Source organism: Dromiciops gliroides, chromosome 4 (genome assembly GCF_019393635.1).
Source record: "Dromiciops gliroides isolate mDroGli1 chromosome 4, mDroGli1.pri, whole genome shotgun sequence".
NCBI lineage: Eukaryota > Metazoa > Chordata > Mammalia > Microbiotheria > Microbiotheriidae > Dromiciops > Dromiciops gliroides.
Window position 1 is genome coordinate 157,407,324 of NC_057864.1, and position 17,644 is coordinate 157,424,967.

At 44.6% G+C, this 17,644-nt stretch overlaps 1 protein-coding gene across 2 annotated transcripts; it reads left to right on the forward strand.

The window, feature by feature from the left end:
- The first annotated feature begins 1,647 nt into the window (after window positions 1-1,647).
- On the forward strand, window positions 1,648-16,786 carry ETV3 (ETS variant transcription factor 3). 2 transcript variants are annotated; one of them, XM_044005612.1, is made up of 5 exons: window positions 1,648-1,827; window positions 3,834-3,896; window positions 4,503-4,740; window positions 6,070-6,185; window positions 11,917-16,786. In XM_044005612.1, the coding sequence occupies exons 2-5, from the start codon at window positions 3,851-3,853 to the stop codon at window positions 13,095-13,097; spliced, it is 1,581 nt and encodes a 526-aa protein (XP_043861547.1). In that variant the 5' UTR covers window positions 1,648-1,827; window positions 3,834-3,850; the 3' UTR covers window positions 13,098-16,786. The 2 variants fall into 2 exon arrangements, with proteins under 2 accessions (XP_043861547.1, XP_043861548.1); XM_044005613.1 differs by lacking the exon at window positions 3,834-3,896.
- The last annotated feature ends 858 nt before the right edge of the window (window positions 16,787-17,644 follow it).

The following is a 17,644-nucleotide window of genomic DNA, read 5'->3' on the forward strand; positions in this document are numbered from 1 at the left end:
GCTTGGTCTCCCAACCTCAAATCTCTCACCACTCCAGTCCATCCTCATTTGTCATCAAAGTGATATTTCTGAAGTGCAGGTCTAACCATGTCACCTCTCCCTCCCCCATTCAATAAATTCCAGTGCCACCTCATTGCCTTCAGGATCAAATATAAAATCCTTTGTTGTACTTTTAAAGCCTTTCAGGACTGGGAAAGAGTCCTTCACAACCTGGTTCCTTCATACCTCTCCACTCTTCTTACACCTTACTCCAAGCACTCTGCAATAACCCTCCTTGCTCTTTCTCAAACAAGACACTTTACCTCCAGCATTTTCACTGATAATCCTCCATGCTTGGAATTCTATTCCTCCTTATCTGTACCTCCTGGCTCCCTTCAAGTCTCAGCTTAAATCTTACCTTTTGCAAAAAGTCCTTCCTTTTCCTTCTTAATGCTAAGGCCTTCCTCGTGTAATTATCTCCAATTTATCCTGTATGTATCTTGTCTGTAAAGAGTTTTCATAATGTTGTGGCTCCCGTTAGAATGTAAGCACCTTGAGGTCAAGGACTATTTTTAACTTTCTTTTATCTCTATAAGGACTTTAATAAATACCCTTAACAGATTTATATTCTATATGAAAGACAACTCGATGTACGCTTATCAAGTACATACAAAACACATCTCTAATTGTGGGACTCGGGGAGGAGTGGGCATTCTCAACTCTGTTCAAGACGCCCCCACACACCCCAAACAATGCTCACATGTTTTTAGTACCTTGGTTAAGCTAAGTTTGGTTCCTAATTACAAGAGCCAAGCTTGAGTCCTTTAAAAAAAACCAAAAACCAAAAAACAAGTCTAAGACTTTCCCTTCATAGGTAGCTCATTAAAGGGAAATGGAAAGAGAAAGGAGAGGCTGATCCCGATTGGTTTTAGAAGGAACATGATTTGTCAATTGCACCTGGTCAGTGCAAATTCTTTTCTGACTATGCTGATGGCAGAAGTGAAAGGCCGGGGAGGGAGCCACGCTTCCTTCTTATCGGAGAAGCAATGCTGGGGATCTAGGGGAGCCCCTGTTCTAGCACATTGAAAGGGATCTGGAGCCCTGTGAGGTCTAGGCGTATGTGTCTCTTTCCAGGCGTCTGGAGATTTGTAAGGTCTGGGGGTGTCTTCCCGCGAGGTCTGAAACGTGGGCGTCCCCGTCCAGGAGCCTCGGGTTAGAGTCCAGGTTCCCCCGCCTCCTTCCTCGCGACCCTTCCCACTTCCAAGATTTTAGAGACACCTCCCCTTTTCTTTTCCCCTTCACGCCCTACCCCCGCCCCCATACACTTGCTCCCTCACGCACAGGCCCGGAGCGCGTGGGCAAGGCGTAAGACCCCTCCCCGAAGCCTGCGTCACTCCCTCGGGAGCCCCGCCGAGCCTCCTTCAGCCTCCCGCCCAGGCCGAGGTCTGCCTCTGGTCTCTCCAGCCCCCTAAGGCGTGCGTAACGTGCCCCCGCATCATGACGCACGGCACCCAGGCTGGGGCGGAAGCACGGGGTTGGGCGGCGAGGAAGAGGCGGAGTGTGGGCGGAAGTGGCTGTCTGCGGAGAAGAGAAAGGAAAGGGAGACGGGGCGGAGGTTAAGGGGGGGGGGGTAGTTCGGAGAGGCGGGGAAGGGGACTGTGGCGAGAGGCTGTGAAAGAAGATGGGAGGGGCTTGCTTCTGCTCTCCGGCCTGCCTCCTCCCTTCTTTCCTGGCTAGGGGACGGAAGTGACGAATCCTCCGAGAAGGTCACTTCCTGCTGGGGTGGATGAGGAGGAGCCGGAGACGCCGCCGAGGAGACGGGACCGAGACGGACCGCGGAGGAGTGAGGTGAGTCCTGGCCCCGATTGGGGGCCCTACCTTCTCACAGCCGCGGCTTCCCGGGCCACGCCGTTCCTGCTTCTCCCCGAGGCCGAGACGCCCTCTCCGCCACCCGCCGGGCCGGCGCCTTCCTCTGCCTGCCGCCCTCGGTCCGGAGCCGAGGCCGCCCCCCCGGAGCAGCAGGGCCTCACCCCGCGCGGGCTCGGGAGCCCCGGGGGTGGTGTGGGGCCCGCAGGGCCCGGACCGCGAGCCGAGGACTCAGCGGGGCTCCCACGGTATGAGGCGGGGGTCAGAGGCTGCTCCCCGTCCTGCAGAAGAGGCGGCTCGGGAGCAGGGAGCCCGGGGTCTGGGGGAGGGGGAGGGGATTGGCGCGGTCCTGTCAGCCCCCACCCCGGAGGCCCCGCAGGTTGTGGACAGTCAGCTGGGGGAGGGGGTAGCCCAAGCTTCGGAGGTCTGTGAAGGGAAGTTTGGGAGTTAGGTCCGAGCAGTTGCTGAAGGTATGCGTTGGAATGAGGGGGAGGGATTGGGTTGTCAGGTAAGGGGACTTCCTGGGCAGCTCCTCGGTGAATCATGGTCTCGGCTGTGCCCATAGTCGAAGGACATTTCTAGGCTATTTGAGGGAGTTAGAGTTTGTCAGGAAAGCTTGCCGGCAGACTGAGGAAATTAGTTTTTTCCCCACTCGAGGTCGAGATGGAGAAGGGGAGTGCTGCTGGAGGAGGGAGAGAAGGGGGGAAGTGAGTGAGAGAGAGAGAGAGGGAGAGAGAGAGAGAGAGAGAGAGAGAGAGAGTGTGTGTGTGTGTGTGTGTGTGTGTGTGTGTGTGTGTATAAAGTCTTTTTCTATCCTATTTCCTCCTGGCTGCTCTAATCTATCATAGTGATGAATCTGGAAGTTTTAAAATAGGTGAAGAAAACATTTGAAAGTCAAGTATTTTTGAGAACTTTGGTTCGGGAAGTTTTCTTATAATGTATGTGATTAGGAATTCCACACCCAGTCCCCCCACCCCGTCCCCGGGCGCCGAGACACTTAGATTTCCACCGGGCTTCAGCCAGTGCTGTGTATTGATTGATGAGTTTGCTGGGATTGGTGATGGCCTTAACCTATACATACGGGACTGGGACTGTGAGGAATGGTTTTCCTTCAGGAATGCATCACCTTTTACCTCCACCTCCCTACTTTCTCTCCTTCCTCCCAGAGGGGTAAGGGAAGACTAGTATTAAAAACTAAGTAGTAACAGGAAATTTCCTTGGAAACCAAATGAATTCAGCCTCATATTTGTTGGGGAGTAGATGCTGGGAAATGACCCCTTCATGCTAAAGGGAGAAATTATAGAACTGTTTACACTTCATCTCCAAATCTGGGGGGGGGTGTCTCTTTTGTGTGTGTGTGTGTGTGTGTTTTCCTGGTGCAGAGTGACTTTACATGTGGTATGTTTACTTCCTGTATCCCAGGGTATTTTTTTCCGAGGGGGAGGGGGCTGTTTCTGCTTAGGAGAAGTTCTCCTTCTCACACATAATCCAGCTGAAGAAATCAAAATCAGATGTGCATTCTTGAGTGGGAATAAGAAGGGTTTGGATTTTTTTTTTCTTTCCTTAAACTGGTACATCTGGTGAGCTCAGGCTTGTGTATCTTGGCATCTGGATCTGTCTAGTAATAGAAGACAAACTGTTTGACTTGTTTTGGCTGCCTTTTTGGACCCGTCTCACTCTAGCCTTCCCTTTCCACTTTTGAAGGGCCGGTCAGGAGGAAGAAAGCAAATATAAAAGACAGTGTTTACACTTTGTGGTTTAAAGTCAGGTGAGAGATAATTATGGCTCTTGAAGCTGATGACCTAGGGACCATCATTTGGCGACTTGGGGATTAACAGTTTGGAGGTGACAAGTTTGGAGGAAGGAGACTTGCTAATGCTGGGAGCAGGAAAGATGGGGAAAAGGAGAGTTGGAAAAAGATTATGCAAATAAACCTAGGCAAGAAAATAGTTTCTTAAAGTAATTGTGGCTTGTGTCTCTTTTAACAGTCAGCAGGAGGGAGAAAATGAAAGCGGGCTGCAGCATTGTGGAAAAGCCAGAAGGAGGTGGAGGTGAGCCTTTTCTAGTATATTGGGAATGTCACTTGGTGGTTTCCCGTTTTCTCCACTTGGGCTCTGTCCACACCAAGTGCCAAACCGTGACTGACAGCCTCTTGGCTGGGTGGTTGCTGCTAGGACAGTTGTAGGCTTGTTTCCTATGGATGTGTGTTTAACATGTCTGTTCACCACACCCTTGTCCTAGACTGGAGAAACTTTTTCCTCTAAGAGCCACAATTCCAATGTTAGTATCTTGAGAGAAGGCCTTTAGCTTTCTTTTTTGGAAAATATTCCATTATTTCTGGGGTGTTCATTCCATGTCCCTTTAATCCCCTCAGAACTTTAATGCCCTAACATAATGTAGGCATAGAAAGGATGGGTAATTAGGACACCTAAGTTTTGCTGCTAGTTTTTCCAGGAATTAGTGATTTCAATGTAACTTCTATGTCCCTTCTTATTCCCTAATGGACTGGTCCCAGTTGTCTGAAAAGGTGTTTAAGGTATGTTTGTTCAGCACTCTAGCATCCTGATCTGTGGAATGTAAAGTGGGTAGGGGTGCTGATATTTAAATAGCTCTCAACTTCTTTAGTCTTATTCTTTTCTTTTCCCTCTGGTCTTAAGGCTACCAGTTCCCAGACTGGGCCTACAAAACGGAGTCATCCCCAGGCTCCCGACAGATCCAGCTGTGGCATTTCATCTTGGAGCTGCTTCAGAAAGAGGAGTTCCGCCATGTCATTGCCTGGCAGCAAGGAGAATATGGAGAGTTTGTCATCAAGGACCCAGATGAAGTGGCCCGCCTCTGGGGCCGAAGAAAGTGCAAACCACAGATGAACTATGACAAGCTGAGCCGGGCCCTCAGGTGAGGGAGGGAAAATGCCCTGTATCTGTGATGCTTTGGGTTAGGAGGCGATCAGACAATTTGGGAGACATGGCATCTTGTGGAGTAGTAGGTGACAACTGGCTAGATAAATTCCTTCATGACTTCAGAGTGGGAGCAGAAGAGCACCTGAATGTAAGTAGTGAAGGTACGGGAGGAGAAAGTATATCTCTGGGTATCTGTAGGAGGAAATTCCAACATGGTTGGCACTGAATCCTGACAGGCAACCAATTCTCCTCAGTGGGCGAGAGGGTGTGGTGAAATAAGAATTGGAGTTCATTTATAATCCTGGGGATTACTTAGCCCTGTCTTATAGGGTGTTTGGTATTGTGCCTATCTGTTATTATTTCTCTTCTTCCTGACCTCTCAGGAGGAGGCTAAGGAGGGCTGATTTGGTTATCTTAGGCTGTGACTGACAGCTATCCAGGAACAACATTTTTTGGTCTTGTCAGGCCATAGGTTGTTTGGTTGTGACCTTCCAAGTCCAGAGGTTGATTTGTGTGAACTTCCTCCTTATTCCCTTTGCCCTTGTCGCTCTCAGTTTCAGAGATCTTTTATCCCTCAGGGTCTAAAGGGCAATTTATGACTTGCCTAGTACTGTCTAAGTGGCTGAAGGTACCAGTCACTCTTAAAGTTCTCTATTCCTTCACCTTTGTTGACCCTGAACCCACATGTTTATTTGCTAGCTTTGTGTGAGCTCTGCAGATCCTTTGAATCTTTGAGGTTAAGGTTGCCCAAGCTGACTGCTGTTTTCCAGATTTGGGTATACCATTGTTTGACCAGTTGCCATAAAACAATCCTGCATTCTTCTCCCCAAGTTATAGACATAGGTCTCCCGACTAGCCAGCCATACTAGTCTCTGTGCCGCAGGTTGTCTGCTTCCACCGGGGCAAGACAGACAAAAAGAGATAGTGTATGTGAAACGTAGCCTTCTGACCAAAGTGGGAACAGGAAGGAAACTGGGTATAGAGCTGTGGCTGGGGAGATGGGGAAAGGTTGTTGAGGTGAAGGTAGAGTCAAAGGATAAAGACTCTTTTGCCAGGGGCAGCTAGGTGGCACCGTGGATAAAGCACCGGCCCTGGATTCAGGAGGAGACCTGGGTTCAAATTTGGCCTCAGACACTTAACACTAGCTGTGTGACCCAGGGCAAGTCACTTAACCCCAATTGCCTGCTGCCCTTGCCATGCTTCCCCCCCCCCCCCCTTCCCCACTTGAAGTGACTAGAATTTTTCATCTGATTACCTGAAATTGTTTATCGTAAGCTTGGGAGAGCTGGAAGATGCATTAACATGCATATTTGTGTTTTGACAGATACTATTACAACAAGAGGATCCTTCATAAAACAAAAGGCAAAAGGTTTACCTATAAGTTTAACTTCAACAAGCTGGTGATGCCCAACTATCCATTCATCAATATTCGGCCCAATGGTAAGCACCTATTCTTTGAGTGGAGGACAAAATGTGAACTGAAATGAAATCTAACTCTGATACTAGCACTTCTTTTTGTTGTTGTTGTTGTTTGGTGAGGCAATTGGGTTTAAGTGACTTGCCCAGGGTCACACAGCTAGTACGTGTCAAGTGTCTCAGGCTGGATTTGAACTCAGGTCCTCCTGAATCCAGGGCCGGTGCTCTATCCACTGCACCATCTAGCTGCCCCGATACTACTAGCACTTCTAAGGGAAATTTAGAAGTAGACATCTAGGACTTCCTTGCTGTTCTTCATAACTAGTTTCTTTGGCAATTTTTTTAAAGGTATTGATAACACTGTGTTTTGAAGTCTTTAAAAGTACATTCTCCCTACAATTATTGTTAAGGTCAAAAGTATACTTTTAATTTTAATAGTACATAGTACTAACATTGAGTCTACTTTTTTAAAAAAATAGATGATTCCTTTTCTTATGATTTTTGACTTATATAAAGTGCTGCATCTCTTAGAGATCTGGTTCTTTGTTCTCTAAGGAAAAATCATTCTAAATTTGTTGGGTTTTTTTTTTTTTTAAGTAAACTGTAGAACTTGTTTAACTCCCTAATAGCAACTGGAGTCTTTATAAACACTTCCGATTTTCTATGAAACTACCAAGTTACCTTATCAGGTGAATACAATCAAAACCACAGTGGCCTCAATCATGTTTGCAGTGAAAAGCAGTCTTTGATGGGGGTTGGGGGGGGGGTGTCTGAATGCAGGGCAGCCTCAGCCGTTTGGGTTCCAAGGCTTCTCTTCCCCCAGGGCCCCCAGGATACACATAGCCTTTAGTAGTTTCCCTTCAGAGCAGCCCAGGTAACAACTGTCTATAGGGACCTGGCTTGGCACAGCTCAGAGGCCCTGTTCCTCTGTAGATCTGGCAGACCCAGGAGTTGAAAACTGAAAGGCTTTTCAAATCATCTCTAAAGATGAAAATAGCACCACTACCCCACAAATTAAATTGCATTTAAACAGTTTCGGGTCATTCCATCAACTTCCAACTTTGTTGCCTTTTGGGTGGCAAGGAGAGCTGATCTTGATTATGAAGGTATTACAACTTCTCAGAGTAAAGTTTGTTCTGAAGCTGAAAAATTGGAACCGGGGAGTGGCTGAGAGAGAATAGAATGCCAAGATCCATTGCAGATCTGTAATTACTACACACAACAAGTTAGGGCAGTTTTAGCCTGACGCTGCTATCATTACTGTTCCATCTCCCTTTTGCTAGCCACTCCCTCCTATCCCTGGGGCATGCATTTAAAAAAAAAAGTTGGTATTGGAATGCATCTCTCTAATTACAACCTGTTTTCTTTCCTTATGCCTGGGGGAGAGGCGTTAGGAAATCAAACCTGTTTTGGCCGCTGGAATCTAGTTTCCTCTATTTCTCACTCTAGCCCCTCCCTTATGCACCTGGTTTGGGTGGGGAAGGGGATTGGATCTCACTGGACAAAGAATCACACCAATAACCTCAAAGTCAGTCTCTTCCCAAATCTCCATTTCCCTCCAATTTTCACTGACAAAACTGTTCAAGATTAGACCACATTGGCTTATACATTTGAAACCAGTGTACAAGCAACAACCTGTATTAAGAGTTGTACTCCCCATAAGGCAATAGAGAATTCGTCCAGTGGCTATGTGGTAACCTGCATTTTTCCAGGTCTGGGAAGGGAGCAATAATAGTCTTCCCCAACCAGTAGAGTGGTAGAAGTAAAAAGGAGCTATATAACTGCCTAGATGGAGTTGTAAAGGGTTTCCCACCAATACAAACCCTTTCAAATCTTAACCAAAAAGTCACAGGCAAAAGCAAAGCTTTTAGGCACATTGCCTGGTTGCTTCAGAGAGCTGGGAAGATTCCTTGATGTGCCCCCCAGAGAACTTCTGGGGTGCTCTGCACCCCATGACACTATACACAAGTAGGGTTTTGTTTAGAAATTGCTCTTAGCTGTATCTCATACATGGACCTTATGTCAGTTAAGAAGCAATGGAGTTTTGTGATTGTCTTTTCCAAGATTAGGAGGAAGCTTGAAGAGTACCTAACTAAAAATCAGGGTTGTAGACAGTGCTTTGCACAAAGAGTGTTTATTGAATTGTTGACTGTGGACAAAACTCTCAATTAATAAACATTTATTAAGTACCTGTGTGCCAGGTACTATGCTAAGCAATGGCTAAGCCTTAATTTCTTCCTCTCTAAATTCGACGCTTGGATTTGTGTTCTTTAAAGTGCTTTTTAGCTTGATAGTCTTAGAATTCTCTATAATTTCTCTGGACTCTCCTTAAAGGAAGAGAAATCCTGGGAGTGCTCAACTCAAGGTTTTCATGGTGCTAATCAATAAGATCTTCCCTAGCATGTCTCAGTTTCTTCCTCTTGACCAAATGTGAATACTTAACCCTTGGGCTCATTATCGTTTTTGCCACAGTCCCCAGATGAAAAATCATTAGGGTCAGCCATATATATACAGCTCTGTTTGAGTACTGTCATCTATCCCAGTTTTTTCTTGTTCTCTAACCTCCAAATCAACATCAGAGGTGACACAAAAGAAAACTCATTAGCCTTTGGGAAGTTTACCCTGAAATGAGTTAGGTAAACAAAAACTGCTTAGAAACATAAGTATAGGTGAGGTTATTACAGGTCAGAGCTAAAGGGATAATTCCTTCAGTTCAGCAAACATTTGTACATATTGTGTGTGCAGATCATGAGAACAGGTGGGGAGAAGGGAAGAGTACAACAATAAATAAGACATATTCCTGACCCTCAAAGAGCTTATAATTTAGAAGTTGTCCCCCAAAGTTGGCCTGTATGTTTTGTTTTGGTTTTGGTTTTTTGGTTTTTCAGTGAGGCAATTGGGGTTAAGTGACTTGGCCCAAGGTCACACAGCTAGTAAGTGTTTAAGTGTCTGAGGCCAGATTTGAACTCAGGTACTCCTGACTCCAGAGCTGGTGCTCTATCCACTGTGCCACCTAGCTGCCCCAGCCTGTATGTTTTAAAATTTGACAGAAGATTTGATAGTACTTTTATTAAGTTAACTACTGAGCAGAATGTCAGGTAGAGATGAATTAAATTTAGTATGTGGTGAGCACAGAAAACCACTGTAGGCACCAAACTAGATATTCTAAGGGATGCAGTATGTAAAACATGGTCTCTCCCCTTCAGAAGTTATCAATTAGGGGAATTGTATACATGTACATAAGTAACTTGCAATACAACACAATGTCAAAACTTATTGAAAGGTATGAAAAGTACAGTTTACTATGAATTCATAGGAGGAAGAGATCACTTTCAGCAGTAGGAAGGGAAAATTTCATGGAACAAGGCTTTCCTCTAAAATTTTGACATTTACACACATGTGACTTTTTTAATGTATAACTTCTTCCCTAAGACCTAATTTCCAAATTAGACTTGTCTATTCCTGAGTGAGACAAGAGGCAATTTGATATAGTCAGGAAGACCTGGATTCAAGGCCTGCCTTGACACTTATTAATTGCATGATCAGGCTTATTGACATGACTGACTTGACATGAATAAGTCATTTAATTTCTCAGTACCCCAGGCTATTCTCTTAAGATTTAAGTTATATGTGAGTTGATCTGCATTATTTACATACCATGAGTTTCCTACTTGGTTACAAGTTCAGATCAGGAGAAAAAACATAGTGACAAGTGTGGCAGTAACTGCCATCAAGGAGTTTATATACTGCCTCTTTTTTTTGGTGGGGCAATGAGGGTTAAGTGACTTGCCCAGGGTCACACAGCTAGTAAGTGTCAGGTGTCTGAGGTTGGATTTGAACTCGGGTCCTTCTGAATCCAGGGCCAGTGCTTTTATCTACTGTGCCACCTAGCTGCCCCCAAGGAGTTTATATTCTGCTGGAGAATATAGCCTATACACAGATCAGTAAATAAAAGGTAATTTGGGTTGGGAGAGGGTATACTGATTGGGAGTGGGAGTTCAGGGAAAGTTTCACTGAGGAGGTAGCTCCTCAGCTGAACCTTAAAGAAAGCTTAACTTCTAAGAGATGGGGGAAAAGAAAAGAGGGCATTCCAGGCACTGAAGGTGGAGGTGGTAGAATGTTAAACATCATACAGCTCATAGTCCAGTTTGGCTGGAATGTAGAGTACACTGGAAAAGACGGGAGCCAGATTGTTAAGGGCTTGAAGTGCTAGTTGAGGAATGTTTTTTTTTATTTTAGTGTCACTGGGGTGCTTTCAAGCAAAAAACATGGTGAGATCTGTGCTTTTAGAAGGATTATTTTGGCCTTTGTGTGGAGGATGGATTGAAGAGGGGAGAAATTCAAGGCCAACTAGGATGCTGTTATCCATTGAAAACGGAGTCAAGTTAGGTGACTCCATCATGCAGGACCTGTGTTGCCTCTTGTTTAATAAAAGGTATCTATGTGATTCTTCCTAGCCTGCAGCCAGTGCCAGGTACCAGAGCCACAGAATAGCTGATTGATGGTGGTGTCTTTTCACATATTTATTGAGTTTAAATCCTAGCCCTGATGCTCTGTAGCCATGAGCAAACAACTTGAACTCTCTGAATGAAACTCAGTCAGTTTTCCTATCTATAAAGTGATAGTGTTTATATTACTTAACACAGGGTTGTATATGGGCATCCTTTTTTAAACATTAAAGTCCTATGTAAATCAATTATTGCAGTGTGTAACTGGATTCTCTTTCTCACTTGTTAATTATCCCATTACTCTGACTCCATCTTTCTATAGCTCCTCTCACTTTTTTCCTCACTATGCTTCAGGGTTGGTGGGGTTTCAGTAACACCCAGGGTAGGAACCACACACCCCTTAGTAGCTGTCTGTATGACTACTGACCCATCCTTGAACTTTTTTCTTCACTGTTGGTTTTTATGCTAGGAGACTCTTCTGAGAAGTTGGTGTGCAGTTAGTTGTGGGAAAAGACTTAGATGGAAGTGAATTGTGCTGGCTTTTCTACTCACAGCTCAATTGCGACAGGCAAACGTGGGAAAGTGAGCATGCGCCAGATCTTCTTCCATTCTTTGTAGAGCGTGCCTAGGAACGTAGATTGCCATATAGAACTTGCTTAGAGCAGTAATTGGTATGTCATCAGAATTGTAGAGACCAAAAATATCCAGAATGGAGTCGCTATTGAATTTCCAGGGTAGCTCTGAGCTCATGAGCAAAAGTACTTTAATAGATCTTATGTTAAGAACATTTGACAAGTTTCCTCCAGGTTTCCATTTGCATTCTCCAAAATGTGGTCTTGTTCAAGTACCCCACCCCTGTGCGAACTGAAGGGTAGGTGCTTCTTTGAAGCACTCCTTTTCAGAGATGGTGTTTCTAGACCCTTGTAGACAGAAATAGCCACAAGGAAGAGAACCGGGTGCACAGCTTAGACACGTATGAATACCTTTAGCATCTGCCTCGGGTTACAGACAAGATCCTTGCACCCTCACTTTCCGCTGGGTTTGGGAAGGAGAAGCCAGTGATATAGCCCTAATTTACCCTTAATTACAGACCAGATTCGTCATTTGAGTTGTGGATGTGGTTGACAAGGAACTCTGCAACTAAACTGAGCTAATTGAGCAGATAGAAGGGAAAAGTGGGTTCTATGGCATTTTATCCCAACTCTTCTTCCTGTTACTACAGAATATATCAGATTTAATGTAACATAAGTAAACAGTGATGCAATGAATTGACCAGGCTCCTTTTTCTTTATTTTTCCCCTTCCCAGGAGTAGTACCCCAGAGTGCCCCTCCAGTACCAACAGCCTCCTCCCGTTTCCACTTTCCCCCTCTGGACAGCCATTCCCCCACCAGTGATGTGCAGCCTGGCCGATTCTCCACAAGCTCCCTAGCTCCTTCTGGGCAGGAGGTCTTGAACGATGGCAGTGAACGAAAAGCCGAGATTTCTGAGCTGGAGGACAGTTCCGCTGAGTGGCGCAGGGGTGTGGATCTCATGACTTCCCGGAATTCAGTCACTAGTGGAGGAATTAGCCACCAGAAGCGCAAGCCAGACATCATGCTCCCTCTTTTCACCAGGCCTGGGATATACCCTGACCCCCACAGTCCTTTTGCTGTTTCTCCACTGCCAGGCCGTGGAAGTGTCCTCAATGTCCCCATCTCACCAGCTTTGTCTCTTACTCCAACCCTCTTCTCCTACAGCCCCTCCCCAGGTCTAAGCCCCTTCACTGGTAGTAGCTGCTTCTCCTTTAACCCTGATGAAATGAAACACTACCTGCATTCTCAAGCCTGCTCAGTTTTAAACTACCATCTAAGTCCCCGGACTTTTCCTCGTTATCCTGGGCTCATGGTTCCACCCCTGCAGTGCCAAATGCATCCAGAGGAGCCAGCCCAGTTTCCCATTAAGCTCCAGCCACCACCAGCTGGACGGAAGAATCGGGAAAGAGTAGAGAGCAGTGAAGAGTCAGCAGTTACTGTTACTCCGACCATAGCCCCTACCCCTCCAAGGATCAAGGTGGAACAACAAACTGCAGACAGAGAGCCTGAAAACCAAGAGCAGCCACTAAGAGAAAAGGAGGAACAGCATCGGGAAGAGCACTCCGTACCCAGTGGGACCATAGGCGAGGAGGGCACCTTATTTGCACGCCCTGCTGCACCCCCAGCCTGGCCCATGGTCCCCCTCAGCAGCCCAGGTGAAGAGACCCCAGAGTTGAGTGAAAGTAGTGAGGACAGGCATGGTAAGGATACCCTGGCAGTAGTTGAGCCCAGTGCCCCTGAAAAGAAAGAGGATGCCTTGATGCCCCCAAAGCTTCGGCTGAAGCGAAGATGGAATGGTGATAGGGAAGCCAGAGAGCTGAGTGAGAGCAGCAAGATTCATTGGAATCTTTCTGGGTCTCCACCCCTCATTGCTGGACCCAGGGGGGTGGCCACAGCCGCTGCCGCTGATGCTTAGTATTGAAAATTAATCAGGAGCTGTTTATACTATAATTGAATACATGTATTTATGTAGCAAGGTTGCAGAGTGGGGGGTGGGGAGGGAGGGAGGGAATTAAGCTGGTTTGATCATTCTAGAGAATAGACTACTTGTATTTTTATGTTTTGGGGTAGGGGAGGGCTATCTTTTTGTTGTAAATTAGCAGGATGTGAAAAGCTAAGTTGGGGGTTGGGTTGGGGAGGGTTAAATAGGGGAGGGAGAGGGAGCCTCTATCCCCTGGTAAGGCTTGGACTTTTGAAAAGGAAACTCCCAAAAGACCAAAATACCTTGGTCATGTTGATAGTGACATTGGGGATCCCAAACAACTTGGTTTTCTATTGTGTTTATATAGAGAAGTCATTAATGAATTTTCCTCTTTTTATGTAGAGGGAAACATAACAGAAAGGGGTTTGGAGACCATCAATTCTTAAGAGTTAGCCTGGAAAACCTTTTTTCCATTTTTGATTATTTCAAGGGAGGGGCAAGAAATCTCAACAGTCTTATTTGGGAGTGAGGTGTGAATTTTTTTCTTTTATAAACAAAAGTTTTCAGGAAACCCTGAAAAGTAAAGCCAGATTAGAGCAGGGCAGAGGGGCCTTCTGGAAGGGCTGCTAGTTTCTTTAGAACTCTTCACCTACTCTACCTATTAAAGAAGCCATGAGGAGTTTTAAACTCTCTTTCAGGGAAGAAGGAAGAGGGCAGGAGGAAATAGCCTGATGCCTTTAAGAAAAAAGAAACAAAAGACAAGAATTACCCTCGATTTTCCTTTCTAGTTGTGGTTTGGGGGAGTTAAAATGAAGTATGATTGTGAGTTCACCTGAAAGTGTGATAGCATTGTTGAAAATGTCTTTCCATCATGTCTGGTTCTCTTAACATTTTCTTAAGTCAAGCCTTAATATTAATACACTTTACAAGATACGGGTCTGTTGGCACAACCTGTAGAAGGGCACAGACAACTTTTCGTATAACCCAGGAATGTTGGAATGTGGTTAGGTTTTCCGGTTGGCATGTGAGGATTTAGCTCTCCTCTCTATCCTTCTTCCATCCCAATCTTTGGTATTATTGGAATTGAGAGGAGCAGGATGGTAAGCAGAATGGTGGGAAGCAAGGACCGAGCTGAAATAACTAAAAATGCAGAAAGTTGATGTGGGTGTGAGTAGATGTATGGTGAAACTAGAGGAGGTGGAGAGAGATAGCAAGAAATATAGAAGACAAGAAGAAACAAAGAAAAGGCCTGGTAATGATAAGAGAGATTTTCTGTCCCATTGTAACTATAAACTATGTGTCATATGCCCATTACGTAGGGTAGGTCTGGTTCTCATTGTGATGCATCGATTAGCCTGGCCTATACTCCAAATTCCAGTGAGAAGTGTGGTTTGTTTGTTTCCCCATACTGGAGAATGTTTTCAGTGGCTCCCCCAAAGGAATGAGATGTCCGTATCTTGCAAAGCCAGGAAAATAAGGCCTACAGCAGAAAGAAAAGCAGATGACTAGAAGGGAAAATTGAGTAGCCGTGTGAATGAACTGGACTGACACTACTATGAGATTAGATCAACTTGGGACAGCGTTGCAGGGATGGTTAAAGAAGATGGTAACAAGGGTCTGGGAAGCATGAAAAAACTCAGCTCTACCCCACCCTAACTCAGCTGTATATAGTACAATGTGTTTAAAGTGGTATTTTTCTTCTTTAAAAAAAAAAAAAAAAACTTTTTATTGGAGAGTACCAGATATGAGAGGCCAAGAAAAGGGTTGGAACAGGTGGGTGTGATTTGGATTAAAAATTTCCAGGGATGGTGTGGATTGTTAGCATCTTGATTCATCTCCCAGTGAGCCATCCTGATTTTATATGCACCCGGTTAACTGAATCAAGATCAGTAAGTGACTTGAACTTTTCCCACTCCTCAGGAAGGAGCCTTGATCAATGAGGCCCTGGCCAGGCTGCAAGGGAACCCTTGTTCTTGGCAATGACATCCCATAGGTTGCCTTTGGTACCTGTTGTGGGGTTTTTCTTCTCTTAGCACCTTGACTTACCTCTGAATTGGAAAGCATGCTTGGAACTGGGGTATGGGGGCAAAATATTACTTGGCATATAGGAGGCTGTCTGGCCATTCCCCCTTTCCCATATCCACATCCCCTTAGAGAGGGCCACCAGGTGTCGGTATGAACTCAGGAATAGATAACACGAGGCCTTTAAAAAAAAAAATCCATAATGCATATCTTTAACGCCCTAGAACCCAAGTGCCAGAATTCCTAGATGCTGCTTCTGTTTGAACAAAAATTCACTGATTTCACACTTGAAAAACACTCAAAAAAATGTTCAACTCCATGAAAATTGTTGTTTGGCTTTATGAACCTGTTTGGTGTTTAATCTGTTTTCTGTGATCACCATTCCGCCGGTTAGTTTATTGATTGCACTGCGTGCTGGGATTAGGATGGTCCCTTTTTCAGAGCCAAACTTGGGCTTACTCAGGTTGTCAGGCAATGCTGACGTCACTGATGTTAGAAGTGGTCCTCAGGAAGGTGGTGGTTGAGGTGGTGCTAGAGCTGGAGGGGACTTTGAACCTCCTTTTCCTAACCTCTCTGCAGCACTTCAACTCTACCTGTTTTAAGCCAGACTCCTCCCAGCCAGGGACAGTGACATCAGTGTCTAGCAGCAGCAGGTGGAGGAGGGAGAAATGAAAACAAGGGTGTTTTTTGTTTGTTTGTTACATTATATTTTTTCCAAATTCCATTGTGCCAAATGTTTGAACTTTGACGAGTTTAAATCTGTTGACATTTCAACATCCACCTGTATTAACAAATCAAGAGTATGTTCTTGTGAGCAGTTGGCTTTTACAGCCTTAGGGGGGAAAAAAAACCTGTAGAGAAGAGACTTAATGGCATCCATCCTCATCAAATAACTCACTGGTTTTAAGGGGGTTAGGGGTGAAATATGAACACTTTACCAAGGCCCACTCCACCCTCATCTCCATTCTATTAACACAGGGAGTTACCATACTTTAGTTTAGTCTTCAGTGGGCCAAGAAAAACCTAAGAAGCATTAACAAAAACCATAGCCAAGGTTTCACTTCTCACCCGGCAGGTGGAGTCCAATGGCTGGTTATCCCTTATTTTTTATTTATTCCATAATTATGTTTTGTGGCTTTTCTTGTTTTGTTTTGTTCTTTTTATAAGCAAAAATAACTTTACTTTTTGTCTTATGAATCCTACATGGTGTTTGTTTTGATTTTTATCTTTTTGGTTTAAAAAGAAAACTTTTGAATCTGATCGTTTTTAAAACTTATGGTTTTCATTTCTTTTTTGAAAAAAAAGAAAACTACCAATTGCAAATTGTTTTGAGACCTTTAGGCATATTCTTTAAATTGATTAGAATTGTGATGCAGGGATTTGTGAATGAGATGTTCACTTAACAGAAGATGACTTGGTTTAGGTGTATCCACTTAAGCAGAATAAAGTGTGTATATGTACATAAAAATGTAAGTAATCTGAACTCCATTGTGCAGTGCCTTTTAGATGTTCCACTTTCTATAAAGTCTTCAGAATTTTGCATATATATATTATATATATATGATGTAATGTTATAGAAATATATGTATAATATACATATTTTTTCCAGGGGTATCTGATAGCTCTGTATTTTGTTATGGAAGTTGAAAGAAAAAAGTATTTTACCTCAAATTAAAAAGTTAAATAAAATACTTTTAAATAATATCTGCTGAGTTTCCATGCTGGTATCCTGTCTGTTTGAGTGTCCAGTGACATGTAGCATGGCCAGGGAAGACTGAACAGCTTTAGTCCATGAGCTACTGTCCTTTTTCTTTCACATGGACTTTTTTTCCTACATGAGTACAATGAGTGTCAGTCAACAAGCATTTATTAAGCCATTACTATATGACATACTGTGTGCTTAAAAAAAAAACCAAACAACCTGCCCTCAAAGGAATATACATACAAATAGAAGAGACCATACATATATAACTACCAACAAGAGCCATACTGAGCTCACGGTGTTTTGTTTTTGGATTTTTTTGTGAGGCAATGAGGATTAAGTGACTTGCCCAGGGTCACACAGCTAGTAAGTGTCATGTGTCTGAGGCTGGATTTGAACTCAGGTCCTCCTGAATCCAGGGTCGGTGCTTTATCCACTGTGCCACCTAGCTGCCCCTCTAGGTGATATTTGAGCTGAGTCTTGGAGGAAAACAAAAGGCTAGGTGAACAGCTTTATGAGGGTGGGGGCATCCAGGACAAAGGCACAGGAGTAATTTGTATTCACAGTACTACAAGTAGGCTAGTGTAGCTAGGAGGAGAGGAAGGTGTAAAACTGGAAAGCTAGCAAGGTTATAAAGAGCCTTGAATGCCAAACAAGCCTTCTGTTTGTTTGATCCTGGAGGTAATAGATGTAAAGGTAAAAACAAGATTTGGGTGGCTAGGTAGCACAGTGGATAAAGCACCAGCCCTAGATTCAGGAGGACCTGAGTTCAAATTCAGCCTCAGACACGACACTTACTAGCTGTGTGACCCTGAGC